This window comes from Varroa destructor, unplaced genomic scaffold, assembly GCF_002443255.2.
Source record: "Varroa destructor unplaced genomic scaffold, Vdes_3.0 BEIS01000003.1, whole genome shotgun sequence".
Classification (NCBI taxonomy): Eukaryota; Metazoa; Arthropoda; class Arachnida; order Mesostigmata; family Varroidae; genus Varroa; species Varroa destructor.
This window is the reverse complement of record NW_019211456.1, coordinates 54,916,206-54,934,291: the sequence shown is the minus strand read 5'-3', so window position 1 is coordinate 54,934,291 and position 18,086 is coordinate 54,916,206. Positions and strand designations below refer to the sequence as shown.

General features: G+C 37.1%; 1 protein-coding gene and 1 long non-coding RNA gene across 4 annotated transcripts in view; one reads left to right on the top strand and one right to left on the bottom strand.

Annotated features, from left to right (window-relative positions):
* Window positions 1-18,086, top strand: part of LOC111248004 (uncharacterized) — a 113,110-nt gene that overhangs the window by 25,264 nt on the left and 69,760 nt on the right. The gene's annotated exons all lie outside the window — the stretch shown is intronic.
* The window catches only part of Gpb5 (Glycoprotein hormone beta 5), a 40,173-nt gene continuing 39,006 nt past the window's right edge, over window positions 16,920-18,086 (bottom strand). The window contains 3 exon segments of the mRNA XM_086982190.1: window positions 16,920-17,726; window positions 17,729-17,797; window positions 17,800-17,824. Of these exon segments, the coding sequence (XP_086838316.1) occupies window positions 17,641-17,726; window positions 17,729-17,797; window positions 17,800-17,824 (180 nt within the window). The 3' untranslated portion in view covers window positions 16,920-17,640.

The following is an 18,086-nucleotide window of genomic DNA, read 5'->3' as shown; positions in this document are numbered from 1 at the left end:
GTCGTTTCTACTGTTATCTGTTTGCGCACATTGCTGCTTTGCTCTCACTATGAGACAATGGCTCGTGTATATATATATATTAAGCTTAATCTTCGTACTTAGAGACTTGAGAGAACACATGTGTCCCACATGAGTTTGAAGCTCATGAGTTTGGTATTAATAAACAAACTGTATTGCCCTACGGTACCCTTTGCCGTCAAAATGTCCCCGCAATAGCTATATCCCGTCACAGTTGTTCTGTCCGTATCCCTGTAATTGTTCTTATATTTCTTCATTTAAGGTATTCCATAGCCTTTGAACCGGAACAGGGATTATATTGTGAAACAATCGCGGTTCAGATCTTTACATAGCAGTTGAATCTACCGCACGTACTTATTCTTGTAGCTGTAACGCGACGCCTTTGACGAGTGTGGAAGCCAAGAGATACAAATGGAAGTTAATTAAACAAACAGGCCTCCCTTCAACAAGCAAGCCGATTTTCTAACTCGCAAATGCCTTCTTAAAGGTAGCCTTATCTTCTTAAGTAAATCTCTCCAACAATACACGTCCAAAAGATAAAAAAGATGAAAAGTAAAAACGTCCAAAAGATACAAAAAAAAACGGCAGAAATTTCAAAATGATTAACCGTTGAGACCCTTAATTATATTGGATGACCCTTAATTAATATTTTACAATTCGACAATTCATATTTTATTTTCTAAAACGGTCGTTGATTTCCATCCCAAAAATTTAGATTTATCAAAACTGCTTTTTAAACCATTTTGATGAATTTTCTAATCCTAGAGCTCATTTAAACAAGTCAGTTGGCAAACAAGTAATCGCAGTAAGATCCTATTGATAGATGTCTTTAAATTATGAATTTTACCTAAAAATTAGAATCTCCAGTGCCATATGGACTGAGAGTCACAAAAAACACAACTTTCATCGACTCGAAACATCTCATTCCGCAACACGCAGAAAGAACCATACTTCCACGTAGAAGCTGTCAACGATCACGAGAAGCATCCTTCGACGTTGATTTAAAGCCCTGGAAAGAATAAGTAGCTCGAGGAATTTCGCACAAGGCTAGTGTTATATATATAACCACGTTTTTATCGTAAAGTAACAATGGTTTGCGTTTGGAAGCTCTTAAACACTATGAGATACTCGAGAGAAACAAGACGATCAAGAAATATCCGTATATGGCCTAGTTCCATTGACTGAACGAGGTCAGTTGACAGAAAAGACTTGATAAACGAGGCACAGTCATCCATCTCAGCGACATTATCAGGCCGAACATCCTGAAGATTGTGAAAGCCGCTCTCCGTGCGCTTGAAGGAGAAATTTTCTTGCAGTTAGCCTGTTCTCCAGATTTCACGCCTACGAGTTATTACTTTTTCTCGATAATCTGCAAATCAAAGATAGGGTCTCAAAACCTGGGGGGATGATTTCTTTAACGTTATACCTGAAAATTTTTGGCGAAAATAAATAGATTGATCCGGAGATAGGAAAATGCCTTGAAAAAAACACATGTTAAATTAACTAACTAGCATTTTTTGCATAAACGTGTCATTAGGTGGCTGTTAGTTCTAGTACGTGATCCTAAAACTAACATTTATCTACTGAGCCGGCGCTAGTGCTTAGGAGTGGCATGTTGGGTAATTTTTTTTTTGCCTGCTGGACTGAGTGGGACGTAGACACACGGTTCCTTTCGTGCCGGGAGCCAGACGTCTGATAGAATGCCTAGCGACGATACCGAACGTAGAAGTCAAATCATTTAGTATAATATATAGCAGTGAACACAACATAATGACATAATGATATACTCAAAAAGCCGATTTTATTTTTCATGACTACACCAATGTTAGCTGTAACGCTGCACAAAACTCTTTTCAGTCTAGAGACCCAAAAAAAGGCCATGAAATACAGAGAAAAAGGAAGCCTAACCTGTTTCGATAAGCTTACGTTTTTGAATAAATTGTTTAGAATAGATCAATCATTTGTGTCACTCGTCCTCGTTATAGTACAATATAATTTGTTTACTACTGAACTCAGGGATATGTGATGGTCTGGTTTCTAATCTAGACGTGGGCACATCTCTTTTCATGCTGGTCGACAACAATACCTGATGGCTTATGTACCAAACGTAAAGTTCGTAAAAAAACGTAAAAGAAAAGATTTCAATCAACTCTGCTACTTGGGCGTTTAGCTTACGACTAGCGCTCTATATTATTTCTGGCACATTGATGAAAAGCTCACAACAATGTTAACGGTGATCACTGATATTACAAAGGACTATCGGAGCCTGTTTCTTAACGCAACGCTGAAAGATTTATTCTATAATTACCTCTCTCAGCTTTTCCTCTCAGATTCCTTTACGGCAGGCCTCGGTACCGTTACTTTAGCATTGTTCCAAGCGACCTATAAGGAGCCGCTGGCGAAACAACAGCAGCATTCAGCATGGTTTCTATTGCTCGAATCTCTACTAGGGCAGTAAAGCATGTCTACGCCTAGGTTCAAACTTACAGTACCTCTGTATCTTTCCGGTTAGTAAATAACCTTTTTCACAACTACACAGGGATTACGGTATTGTACTGCAACTATTTAACCACCAGCTATTACTCGTCATTAACTACGGCATCAACCCAATCTGGAATTGCCTCTTCTATAAGAGTAAGGGCAAGATTAAAGTATCGTTTTTAACGTGGGTGACTGAAGTATATAGAACGAGTCATAATAGACACGCACACCTATCCTCTACTGTTTTCCGCTACACAGAATATCTCAAACGTTCCTGCCATAAAGCTAGTCCACTTGTGTGAAATACAAAGACACGCCGTAGACATCCTGACGAAAACGAACTCGCTTGCCAACGACGATTCAAAAATAGCTTAAGCTTCGTATCAGCGTCTGACTGTGCATGGATTTCACCCCGTACTGTGCATGCGAATGGGTTTCCGATTGAAAGTAATAGTGGTGGATTCCAAAGAAACACGGGCTCTACATATTATCCTGGCAACTATCAACACTCTCTTTCTTTTCATCACCTCGATGCCTTGCACGATACGCAATAATATCTCTATTACAAACCTCCATATTTGTCCATAAAAGGATATCTCATTGTATGCATATATGTGTATAGGCTAAGTATTAAACGTTCAAGGTTAATCGATTGCCATTTCTACGGTTCATTTGCACATAAGTAAAACACAAAGGCCGCATACGGAATGAACTAAAGTTGATTAGCAACTTTAGTCCCTAATTCAACAATTAGGGCAACATAGCCAATTGTAACATTGCGTGCGAGTTGTAGCCGTGGCTTTTGTGAAGGACGGATCAGAAAATAATAAATACACAAAATACTGAAATACAAAATAAAAAAGATTCCAATCCAATACTTGCTTAACACGTTTACCTGTTCCTATCTTACCCTTCATTCGCCTGTATGCGATTACGTAAGACATGACGAAAATGATCGATGGTTCACCTTGAAGTTTAATAATTCAAACTAACATCAAGTCCTACTAAGCTGGACATCCGAAGACGGTCTAGCCTTATTTTTGTGCACTTACATATATTTGCCCACCTGCTAAAAGCGGATCACTTTGCCAGTGATGCAACTCGACCAAAGCTTTGAGCAAATCATGAGATGGATGTGCGACCACAAAGTATATAGCCGCATTTATTGCGTACTTATGGTCTTTATGATCGCAAACGGATTCTCCCGTTATAAAATACACTGGCTAATATTGCTACCTGGCCGCTATATACGTTATATAAACATTTTGTCTTGACTCGATACGATGCGTATCTAAGGTAAATTTGACACAAGTGCTAGGCTGATGCATTTGGCATAGACTCATTTGATTAGATTTGATTCTATTCGTGTGCCTTTGGAGAACTCCACGTGGGACCTCTGTTCAAGATAAGAAACGCAGTCAAAAAGCTTATAGTTTTCTCACACTCCGTCTCCTTTGTACGATAGGCGGATCAAAATTTACGGGGACAGGAAGTTGCAGGTTAAAAAAAAATATTTTTTTTCATATCGGATAACCCGTACCTTTTGCGAGATAAGCTTTACAAGTGGTTTTGCGTGAACCGCATTTTCTCTACTATGATAGATGGTAGCCTTTTTCACATATATTGTTGAAAACAGTTTCAGCGAAAAGAGCGCCTCAACATCGTCTATTATTATAGTTGTCATTGACATTCTATACACGAATACAGAACACTGTGATGAGTGGTCTAATGTTACTTTCGGCAAAAATCAGTGTACAGGTATCGCTGTATACTTCAATACGTACTGCTGCATTAATCGAATGGTTTCTTAGAACTTGGCTATCCCGACACACATCATGAAGTGGATAGACCCTTCTAGGCTCTAATGTTAATTACTAACACTGAGATAAAAGTACTGGATCTTACTAGTGTGTAGTGAAATGGATTTGAAAACCACGTAATATTCAAGTAATACCAAGAAAATTTTCGATTCCGTTTTGAATTTTTAATACTTTAAAAACCGCTCGTATGATCATATTTCCTCAGCGGTGGAAGATTATATCTTTCTATACGCCACGTCTTGAAAAACCGTGGACGCTATGAGTACGCTCATCTATTAATGGATAAATGATGGAGATTCGACAAGCTAACTTATATCCGACAGCAAGTCAGGTGCGACCAAACTTTGGTACTGCAGAACAACTTTTTATCGGAAAAGTAATATCCTAACTTCCTTGAAAATCGGGACGCAGCGTTAAGCATTTACAACTGGTAACGAGCGTTATCGGATTTTATTACGCACAGTACTCCCGCAATTTATGGGGAAAACCCTACAAATCCCATTCTGCGTATTTACGTGCGCCAACAGAACGTATGCGCTCAATTCGACAAATACCACGTTTTTTTACATTCGATTTGCATAGCTTGCTGTGAACGATAGCTGTGCAAAGTTGGTAACAATAAACAACGTGCAGGTGAGAGCTCATCATTTTGCCAAGGGTATTCTGCCGAACCAACTCATCGTATCATGACAGTGTCAATGGACTTTCGCCAGCTTTGAATACAACACATTTATAAATGGAGAGGACCTCGCTTAAAATATTTATCATGAAAAATCGATGGAGAAAGAAGGACCTTAGATGTTCCTATGCAAATAGATTTCCAGTGCTCTCGTAGTACAGCGCTGAAAACATCGCCCGGACTTTTAACAGAACTCTTATTATGGCTATACACACAAGCGTGGCCATAAGAAGTTGAGTCAATTTAGTACATATTCAAATGGTATAAGAAATTAACAGACATGTATGAAAACAGTATCTATAGAAATAGATCTCTATTGTATCCGAAATAATTTATTTCAGAATTTCTGATATTATATATAACTTAGCTTCAACGCTATGTAAAGCTCAACAAGTATTAAAGAGATCTTTGGTGGACTACTGCGTTGTCTACTTTAACTCGCCTACTAATATGGATTGAAAAAATTGAAACTATTAAGTCATTTCTGAAACGTTAAATTCGGAGAACGTCAAGGCTATTTTATATTTGAACCCAGATTGCCCTTTGTAGTTTTTCCATTTGTTTTTTTTTGCGTTTTGAAATATAGACCCGGAAACAAATCTAATTTTTGATGTGTCAGTGTGAAAAAAGATTTAACAGTACACTAGTATACAAAAAATGATTATCTTTACCAGTAATCATTGTTTAGTTTTGACTAACATTTTTCGACTGTTTAAACATCCTGCCCCTAGATGTTCCTCTATTATAGTGCTAGCAGATATATTCACGCTGTCATCCACGTCCGTCGACAGCAAACAAATAGTGTCACAATAAGCATAGAAAACCGGTCTTATTGATAGTTTGCTATAGAGATTTTATCAAAGGAAGCCTACGTTTAATAGCGGTTTCGATATCTGCTACCGAGCTAGACATTGACCACAAGCGAGCATTGATACCAGTGTGTTACAATTTAAAATAAATTTCACCTTTCCCTATATTATTATTATTTAACAGAACTTTAATAATAGGTTTGTTATATTTACAATCTTCGACAATGCAAGCAAAAATTAACTAAACAAATTCTTGTGAAACAAACTGAGTATCTACTTCCGGTACGGTAATAATGCACATGAAGTTCCAAAACCATGCTGAGACATCTGTAACTGAGGTGTTTGACATCACTACTGCGCAAGCACCTTTCGAGCGGCACATACATTGGCTCATAAATGTGCACGGGCTAATAATTAGAAACTTCGGAGTGTGGAGTGCGCGAGACATGCAGCACACACCGATTCCAGCGCTCGAGGTTCAGAATGAGTCAAAGATGCAAAGTCATGCCGAAGCTGCTGAGGAAAAGTTGCATATGGAAATATCAAATTCAAGCACTCCTTAAGAAGCCAATTACCCCATCGAACTTCAGATATGGTTTACCACACCCGCATATGATACTCTTTCTGACAAAATTCGTATCGTGAGAAATAATTTCCGCTCAAATCTCAGCTTCGGACCTGCATGCAATTGTCATACGAAGAATACGCTGGTTCACACATGCAATTCTGCACCGTAAGGTGGACAATTGGGTGGCAAATGCAGACGAAAATTCTTGATATATCGACAACAGTCCTAAGCATTAAATAGTGAGTGGTGAATATTCCCTTACACATAAGAAGATCAAACAGCATACTCGCCATGCCTGCGTCGACGCCGAAACACGTGTATCAATACATTTGTGGATATCCATTCAAAGATTCAGATTAGGTTCAATCCTCGAAATCTGAGAAAAAGCGAATAATTATTCCACTGACTGTAATGAAAATATCCTGGACTGCGATAAAATCATCCACCTCTTCAAGGCAGGATGATGTTCGACTTTAAACGCTCCATCACGGTTATTTGAACTGATTATGCATGGGCCGAGGTTTGCAATTCTATATTCTGCAGCAACGAGGACATACAAAGAATTACCCGATAAATTTGTGGTTTGACCAATATTGAATCATATCGATTAGTTCGCATGCATATTTCGCTCTACGGATATCCTTAAACTCAAATTTTCAAAAATGGACTCGATTCATACGGCCGATAAACCGTATCCCCATATGTATATGCAATTTATCCACCTTAACACGACTGAGAAAAAACGCTGTTATCTTCGGCTGATTTCTGCTGCACGTTCACAGACCATAATCGATAACCAGACTGTGGACCGTAAACGATAAAATACAACATAGTTATGCGGAAATTAACCCAGCCCATGTTTAACGTAAAACACACCATAAAAAAAGTAGCGATGACGTCAATATTCTGAGGCTAGTAAGTTAGCAAAAAGATCGCAACGAAGACTAGACAATTTTCGTAGATGCGTGGAAAGAATATACTCTAATCAGCGGCTTGTTCAGGAAGAACCCCAAAAGGCAATTAACATGCTTCAGGTTAGTGTTCAGTGAAGCTCATCGAATGTTTCTCACCAGCCTTCAAGTCGGTATGGTTCCTGGTGAAAGAGTGATCTCTAACAGACGGGAAATCATGCGCCTCAATGAAAATACTAACATAGGTATTCTCTAAAGATACAAATCCTACAGAAACGTTACATTCTAAAGGGTGAAAGCGACCCAGGAAGATGCAGAAACAATCAGAGTGCAAAGAACCAGGTGCGCATATCAGACCTTTGAGGAGGCTATGCTCAGGGGTCTTCGAAAGACGTTTTGCATTAATCATTGTACTGTACGTAACACAAAATATCGTTTGGTCAAAATACTACGCAGCGTACTATAAGGATACTGTACAAGGACAAACAGGTGGGCCTTAACTAAAAAAACTATAATAACAAACACGAATTTATTACTTATGATGTAACGAAAGCTAGTAACTCTTAGAGGCAAATGGTATGTAACGGGTAAGATAGCTCACAAAATTTCTGTGCTAAGTTGAATGATTTAGCAAAAATTTAAGAAGATACTAAGAAAGCGAATGACGAAACAAGAACATTTATTTTGGAGATATTTGAGTAATAACTTGTACGTTCAGCAGTACGTTTGTACGGCTATATGTCAGTAGGATGTCCTACACTCCGAGAATGTGTTATGTTTTAACCACAGATAGATAATTAAGTAACTATGACCTAAGTGACATCCTGACTATGTTAATACGTCATTATATTAAAAACACATTCCATTTACCGCAGTATCTTATTATATTTTAGCACACTTACTAGCTACTTAGTTATTATGTGTGTAATGCAAGTCATTCGAGAGTTGATTTCCCAAGCTGGTAATAAATAGGTGATTTTGGCGCTTATACTAGCTTAGCTCATGGAGAAAGACCTTTTGAGCTGGTTGTTCTGAAAGAGTGTAAGTGTCAAAAGTATGACAAGTAGAAGCGACCGTGGCAAAAAGTTCATTGCGTGTTGAACGTATATGCTGAGAACCGAGTAAGCTATGTGAGAGTGCGTTAAGTGACGTTCTAATCTTAAATTGTATATATTGACATGTATGGTCTTTAATAGTGATATATAAAAAGTTTTAACTGAACAACATTACTGCTGTCGAGACACATGGCCGATCAAGCACAAACGTTGCTTTACCTTGCTATATACACATGCATATTCAGCCTGACTCGTCGAAAAAGTTGCATATTTCTTACAGAACGTTCATGAAACTTTAATTCACTGTTTATATGAATATTAGTAGAGAAATATACAAACACGGAGCTCAATCATGTCGGTCTTTATTGGCGAGATGATGGTGATCGGCGTGAGACAAAGGTAAAATAGTTTGGTAAATATACTTCATACTCAATCACACTGGCTGGTCAGCCTTTTCGAAAAACGGCAAATTTACACACGTTAAAATTCGAAAATAAGATTGCTGTGGTATTTATGTTATCGTGGCTGTTCTCAAAATTCTCAATATAGGGAAATACACACTATAAAAAAATGCAAAAGTAGAGTATAATGGGCCTATTATAAGTTACATAACTCAAGATCATTTTACCGCACACGGGATACTCGGAGATGGTCAGTCTTACTACAGCAGGTTACCTCAAGAGGGATAATTGCAAGAAGCAACAATTGTGATGAAATGGTCGTTGATGATGGTCGATGCAACTAAGTCATAAAATATTGCTAACGAACCGAGACCGAAAATATGTGCCACAAGATAAATTATATCTGACAAAGTTACAAATAAAATATCAGAGTAACTGTACCGAGCTAACTGCATCCGACTGTCAAGTTAGGTTAGTAAATCTCATCTGCTTAAGAAATGCAATGACGTAAAAAATGGCCGCTGTTTAGTCAATGCTGTACCACATATACTGCTGCAAGCGCCACCCGCTCAGTATGTGACAAGGCCGCGGCTTTTAGCACGTATGTAATACTACTCAATGTTATATTGGGCGGACTTTATATGTGTTATATTAAACTACCAAATTGGTTTTAAAGGTGTTTGCAAAACTGTAGAACAACAGCCCGTAGAAGACCTAATATGGCAAAACAAGCACAACATTTAGAAGCAATTATGGAAAAACACCGACCCAGTCCAATATATAAACACCCGATGTCGTAATTCTAAAATTGTAAATTTGAGTTGAATTATTTTTCAGTGTATAATATTTTAAAAAACCAGGCGTCTATAATTATTGTGTGTTGAATTGTCGGAAAATACTGAGCGTTTCTAAGCAAAGTTGAAACAAATATTCTCCATATTTTAAAATGATCTTACTGAACTAAATATGCGCCATTTTAACTGACGAGTTTTTACCATTTAGCTGATAACACTATAATCTTATCGTTGGTGAACTTCTGTAACTGTAAAAAGCGATTTCTGTATCCCTTTATTTCAAATACTATAATAATCACGGAGCTTCGCAGGGATCGAAACAGATACTAGTTGGATGGTATATGGCGGATGCTTTAGAATTTTTCGATCAACTTCACTAAATTTTTGCCGGGTAGCTGAAAATGTATGTGGCCTGATTAATATAGTGGAAAACAGCGCCTTTTCTTCTCACTAGTTTCGATAGATTTTTTTGGCGAAAAATTTCTTGTTGTAATCGTGGTAAATGTCGACAGTAGAGCTCCGAATGAATCGTTCTACGAGACGGCAACAACTCATAACGCAAGCTTCCTTTCCAATCGCACATAGCACCACCTTCTTTGGCGCCAATCTTGGCTTTGCCAAATATTGTAAAGCACATTTTTTTTTAATTGCACGTTATTTTCTTTTTATCCACTTTTTATCACCCGTGAGTAGCTGCTCCAGTAGTGACTTCATTTCATTGCATTTCTATAGAGTTTCGCAGATGAAAGCATGGTCGAGTAAATTATTTTGCGTTAATTCGTGTGGTACTCAAACATAGAGTTTTTTTAAGTGATTTTAATCTGTTTAACAATGAACGTTTAATTTCTTGGAAATGTAATGGCTATTCACATTTTCGTCTTGCTCAACTTTCGCATTAACGGTACCAGTTTATTTCATAATTGGTTGATTTCTATCGTTCTGGACATTTCACATTGAAATATACAGAACGAAGGCAACAGAACCATCTTCAGGCTGTTTTTCAATGGCGAATCTTTTGCATAGGCTTGACCGGATTTGCGACTTGATCCTAATAAAATCGTAAAGGATAGTGATTTTTTTGCAAAAATTTCACTCGTTCGCAGTTCACTGTTCAAGTTCTCAAAGCTTAAGCCAGAATAAAGGCATTTCAACAAGTTTATCTCATCTTTCACTACCAAATCTCATATTTAAAGTGACGTTAGCGTCCACCCAATGCGAGTTACATTACCTGGGTCATGCGACTTCTAAGCTATCTAGCTATAAAAACGCTCAATATTTTTTTTTGATAACCCAATAGTACATAATATCGAAATTAAGTCATTGAAACTGAATTGGCTAGAGCTGGTGACTACCAACTATAAATCGTCCTTAGAGGATAGATTCTTGATTTCTTATTAGGACTTTCATTCTTATGTATGTAGTATGAAGAAAGCGTTTCCAAATGCGAATAAATACACGAACTACGAAATTTACTTGAGGGACTCACGGGAACCTCGTGCGTCCTCCAATCTACCTGGTAATCCGAAATTTACTCAAAATAAATTGGAAAAGTAAAATCACACAGTAAGTCATTGGGTTCTAAATTATTCCGCTCAACTTAACGGTCTACTTATTTGAGTAAGTATCTTGAGCAAGCTTATTGAATTACCTGATCTAGTGTCTCGTGCGGAAACAGTAAGTGATGTACTAAAAAAGGTCTCAATTCAATCTTTCCGATACTAAGTTTTTATACTGTTATTGCAATAAACGAACTAAAGCATGTAGGCGATCTCTCTAGACTAGAGGGATATTCAAAGGGTAATTTCTTTCCTCCCTCAGTCTGAGGGGTCATCAAAGAACATTATGCCAAGCGCCATGTTTCAAGTGATACAGATGACAAGAATACCGTCACTTCAAAAGGCACTTTTACTTCAATGAGGTATATTGTAGTAGGCAAGCATCAGGCATCTTAATGGCATTCTATAGAAAAACACCTTTGCTCCCATTGAATAAAGCCATCATCATAGTAACTCGTTTGAGGGTTTAAGTGTCATAGTAATCTCTAAAGTCGATTCAACGCTAGACAGCTGTTTTGAAACGGAAAATTCAAATTGAATCTCAAGGTCTTCTATCTCAAGTGTCTGTATTTGTGACAGAACATTTCCGCGATTGCACAGGTATATACTCGGAAGTTACTATTTGCTATAACTCATCCAGAGAAAACATTGTCAAGCCATTACTAACACCTATATCATATTGATGATATAGATTGATAGATGGGTTAGCTAAAAGTGATGTTCAATAGCGGCATAATAATTTTATACACGATCTTAACCTAGGTACAGTAGAGGCCACACAAATTGAAGGCTTAAGTCAACTATTGTTATGAGTACATCGCAAATTGATAGCATAGTTTACTATAGTAAAAACAAATTTGTTTTCTACTGTAAAACATTAATAGATCTATTATGCTAAACATACTACGTAAGCAAGCTAATTCACTCATATGGGCGAAGTGAACGTAGTAAAATGCTATCCAAAGGTAAGATATAATTGAGATACGACAAGCAATCCTATAACAAAATGTCGAACATTAATTCAGATTACAGCAACAGCTGACAATACGACAGCATTTCACGCATTTAACACTCATTAAGAATCATACCGTAAATGCGTACATCTTCTCCTGGTTTCCTGTCTGATAGTGAAAACCATACGTAAACTTACAATGACTTTGTCAAAGTTGATTTACCAATTTACGAAAGATAGATCGTAAGTTGATTAGGCTGAGAGCTACCAAACCAAAACCCTGATTTTCGATATAGCTTTCATTGGCGGATCTTGTAACCACGGTAATATATTTATTCACCCATAGGCGTTTAAATGACTTCAATGCTTACGTTTAAAATATGAGACTTGTTTTTTTACCCAGCTTAATGGCTAGAGGCTCGAGAAGAAGCTTTGTGGCGTGTAACCTGGACTGCTCAGTATTGAAAAATTATAACTTCTTTAATGGCACCAAGTCTTTTTTGTTATGCCAGCGAGGGTAGCACTAACAAGACAGATCTTTATGTTATCATTATTGACAGTCGGACAAAGCCTGAGAATTACTTAAGTATTAATCTTTGCTTTATGTACCAATACGTAGTTTTTTGATATTATACAGTTACTCGATTGCCATTAAAGGACTTCCTGAGGTACCGATGTCAACAAAGACAATAATCAAGACGTTTCGTGCTCAAGCCCCCGCATTATATGAAATTTATTCCTAGTGAACTACCATTCTATCTATATATTTCTATAAACAAGCTAACGCTTTCTTTAGCTAAACTGACTGAAATAGCGCGGATGCAGTCTTTTAATTCAGCACCCTCTGTAATGGTACTGTTACCAAAGAAAGGTCTGAAAAGGACGATGCAGAATTGTAGCCCCGTAACTGAAAGAGCCCTGACTTGTATTCAATTCAGGAAGACTATCGTCAATTCCCTGCAAAACCAACTGACGAAATATAGATTTCGGGATGTTTATGAACATGGTTTTAGGATAGGACAATACATTGTTACCCAGCTTGTCGAGCCATGATTCGTCTTTTGATGTACAATATTCTTGTTGTAATCTAGTGAATGCGACCACCAATCCAAAAGTAAAACTAAGCGTATACGGGTCCATGGTGGGAATACACAGTGTAACTATGGGATTTCTTTGGTAAACTTTGTATTTAGTCATGATAGTTACCATCGCGGGTAGATTAACTACCATCTAGTAGGTGGGTATGTTACACTTGCTTTAAGCCCGACTCAGCAGGCGGAAGCTTTGGAACGAAACTGCAAGCATTTCCCTTTCTGCGGTACGTTTGTAAAAAGTATTTTCCTTCTATTTGAAAGAAAAGAGTTTAATAAGTGCAATTGCAAAAGTAATTCTGGATTCCCCTGCTTACATTACAAGAGTAGTCAGGTCCTTAAGGTGTATTGAGAGTGTGAAAAACTTTTTTCTGATGTTTACCTGCGGATTTCTATATTCATCTCTGCAAATGCCTTTTTACCACCCATAATAATAATTATTGACCTCCGGTACATATATAAGAAGTTTCCGTCTAATAAAAAAAACTTAAACACACCTTAATTAACAAAAAATCGAAAGATTTGACGTTTATATGAAGAGTAACTAAATGCAATTAATGTGTTTCCTTTGTACTATAACCACCTGTATATTCAACTAACCTCTCTAACCCCTTTTAGTTATTTATTACTTGGTTATTAGCAGCAACTTATAACTCAAGGTTGAAAACATTGACTTCAGCTTATCTCCAATTGTTTTTTTCATAGGTAAACAATTTTTTTTTATTCACACAGGTCGTGTGTTATATACGCATTCCACATACACGACCCCTTTGAAAAAAGAAGTTTGTGTTGAAGAACTTCTGTGTATTGCGTCCTAGATCCGTATACAATATCGATAAAGATCTCAGAGATCAACCTGGCTATAGATAATTTAGTAATTCATCTTTCAAAGAAAACGAAACCCTTAGCATGCATAAATTAGTATATAAATAGGAGTCAGAAGCATATCTTTAGTTCATATTCGTACTTTATATAGATAAACTGCGCATATATTTTAAAAAGTGATAACAACAACATATTGGGGTGCACTGAGCGCACAAATAAAATATAAAAAGAAAATAAATACCAGTAAAAGTAAAAGATTGTCTGTTTACTTTTTTGTTGATTGTAAGGTGTGGCAAACAAAATCAACTATTTCGTATCGGCATGGGGAATTGCATAAAGAATTTTGTATAGTCAAAAATATCAGAGTGTGTTGGCTTATCTGGAGCGTATCGGGTTGACGCGGTTCTGGTTGGTTCATAAACCGAACGACCATGATATAGGGACCAAAATGGTAGCAGACGGAGGAATATTTTGTATAATCGGTTAATACTCAATGGATGACACAAAAATTGAAATACCAAGGCCAAAAATGATTGTGGAACAGCAGAGACAAAAAACCGGAGAAATCATTTTGCGATCCTCGTAGTAAACCAACCTTCCTATGCCTGTACGCATAAAATTGCGCGATACGAAAGTAACGATGGAAAGGAAATTCTGTAGGCAAATTACAGAAATCGATAGGGAGGCTTTGGGGCCTCGCAAATAGATCAATGTGAATTTACTAAGTGAGCTTTGGACGTACGAATAATCTGGCTAAACCAGACAAGACTAGGCGATAATTTAGAAATCTCAACACAAGAAAGAAGAAAAGTATTCAGGTTAACAAAACAGCTCTTTCGGGTTAAAAAAAGAAACTTTGTCTTTTCTAAAAAACAACAAAAGCTTTGTTAGGAATAGCGAAGGAGACCTGGCCTGACACAGTACTCAATGCTTTTAGATTTCATGACAAGTTCAGGCACTACTCCAAATCGTTCACCCGATTCGGTTCGCTTGAGCGTGTATCAGCAATTTACTCAGTGCAATTATTGTAAACTATGCTCTTCACGACCCAAGCAATCAAAAGCTATGGTTACAAGCATAAGTATCCTAATATTACCACCTACGACATGCCTTTTAATCCGTCTGTAAGGACCTAAAATGTCGTTTTAGTCTATCGCTATAAGTATATTATTAGAAATTGTTACCACGCTACAAAGCTGTAAAATCAGAGAACAGACTCACCACAAGTAGGAGGCTTGCCTTTCTATCTTAACACGGTACAAGCTCAATATGTGAAATGATCATTGTTTATTTCAGACCTTATTCGTTAATATCCCAAGCAGAGCTTCCATTTATACACGATTCAACGAAAAAAATAAAAAATTGTCTCCCCGTTCCGTTCTTCTAAATCTCGTAAAACAGGTTTTTATTCCGCACACACAAACTAAGGGATGAGCTGCGCACTTAATATTGTACTGAAGAAATATCCACTAATAATTATTTTATTTTTTGTAATATTTAATACAATAAATACAATTAACATCAAGGCGAGGAACATGCCTTTTCAAGTATCGCACGATTGTATTGTTGTATGTGGGTAGTTATGTGCCTCGCAGCCAATATTTTAAATTTCGTAAGTTTAACATTGAAAACCGTTTCTATTTAGAGTCTAATAGGTAATTTCTGATAAGTGTTGATGTAATTCCTAATCTAGTTACCCGAACGCAATGTGCGAACCTTTGTGAAGGTATTATTTTCCCCATGTTTTCTATACTTAGAAGGGGCATATGTACGTAATCCAGATGTTTAAATAAGCATTAACATTTACCTACAAAAGGCATGACCTTCGAAGCTCAGTGTAGACACTAAATGCTTAAAAACTTTTATGAAATACTGGTGCTTTACAAATAATAGAGAACTTGTATAATCGAACACCTTAAGTAACCTTGTGGCTTTATTTAAACCCCACTTTAGTGCCTTGAATGCAAATCTTTCCAGAAATAATAAACGCAAAAAACTTCAATAGGGAGCAGATTGGTTGTTCTAATTTAAATAGGACCCATAAAATTTGACACATGATTACACCTGTGGCGAGCATGTGTATGTCTTACGACATACAAGCACAGGAATTTCACGTAATATAGTAGTTCAAATGTAAATACACTAAAGGTTCGAACTTTCATTAAACGAATTTGTTTCAAAAGACGAGTCATCTTGGGCGCAATAATGTATGGACGATGGGCACAATAGAGCGGTTCGTGGTCGCGAAGCGATGTTGCAGTCGTCGACGCGTTCTAAGGACACTGCCGCTAGTCATGCAGCAGCCGCCTATTAAACGCTTCCAGTTACCAGCTAGAACACCTCGTCTAGCCTTCCTAAGGTGTTTAATTTGCTATATAATATGTTTATATTCGTTTCCTCTCGTAGAAGATAAATTTGAAGATAAATTGCGCTCACATAATGCAAGAAAGAAGCATGAAAATAGGACTAGATCCATCTCGTTGTTTTTAGTACATTCAAATCCGTTGAGGACGTTGGCACGTCCTGCATGGTCAATAAGCAGCTGTAACTATCATAAAGTTCATAAAATATATATGTTGTTATCATAAGCATGCCGTGTAAGACTAGTAGAATGATCCAAACGTAACTGGTCGGACGATTTTTCGCTGAGCCATCTTAAGCTGTGCACTAAACGACTTTAAAAATGGCATGCTTGAAAAAGATAAGCGGGTTTTCCTACACCTAACGAGGGCATCTGGACACCTACTGGGTGACTACAACACTATCCTTAACTAACAATGGGTAAATTTATGCAAGTGTGTTACAGCGCAACTGTCACTACGTAGTAATAATTGAAGTAGGGAGGGCTAAACGTTTGGGGCGAATTCAGAACGCAGTCTATCATTTGTTCTTATTTCACTAGCATTCATTTTATTCATTCGTCTGTGCTTATGTGTGTTAAGAGGACTTTAGACATTGACCAACTGGCCAATCTAAGACTGTCTTCAATGTTTTGATTAGCTACTATTCAACTCGTATTGCACTGTCATTGTATAAATCTTAAAAGTCAGTTCCAAACAGCACTCACTGTATTTTTTTCAGAAAATATGGTACGGATTCCGCGAGCAGTTTTAGACATATATTAGGCTGGATATATCTGAATTGGTGTTTGATACTATTAGCTTTAGAATTGACTTGCTAAAACAGTGTTGGGCAAGCAAAAGATAGAGATTACTTAATTAGAGGTAGTTAGTCTAAGTTCCACTAGAAATTAAGTTGTTGAAACTTTGAACCGTTGAGGAAAAATCCTGCAATGTAACAGTGCTCTTTGCTTTTTTATTATTATCATTTTTTTTTAAATAAACGGATAATTATATGTCTACTAGCCCCGTCTTTAGATGTATATCTTCTTATAGAGGCTTAGCATAATTGAAGCCATAGATTTATGATGTCACTTTGCACCTCGGATAAAACTGACAATTTCAATTGCCTGAGCCATGTTGAAATTTGTTCAAAGACATTTCCAGTCTGACTTTTTATTTTCTCCAGTCAATAGAAGTCCCATCCTAGTCTTGTATGACATTGTTTTCGAAAGGGGTGAAAAAGCGCAGATTGAGTTGAAGTAAACCTCTTGGGGATGTTGCAGCTTCAATTATATAGACGGGTATTCCGTTGCGGGTCTTGTTTTCCAGGCTCGTCTGTCAGAAACCCTCACAATATGTGTCCGTTGAGTCGTAGATTTGGCAGGTACAAAAAAGCGCGTCAAAATATTCGTAGTCACGAATCTAGGGTCACAAAAACGCGGTTGTCTTCTGACAAGTTCGCGTGCCTTATGTACACAAACAGAATTTATAGACTCTTATATGGAAATCTCCAGTCAACAAACTGAAATTCGATAAAAGTAAGAAAAAAAGCAATACCACAGGTAAAATAATTATTTCCGTACGTTTTATTATCTTCGTAACATGACATTTATATATTAAACTACGGGATCCCACTGTGTGCTTATTAATTATCAACGAATCAAGCAAGAAAACAAAATACCAAATTCCATTTTTATCATTACAGTCGTTATACAGTAGCTGACCACTGACTGGTGTTGCTAGGAAAATTTAATCTAAACAATTTTACAGCATTAATATTTCGA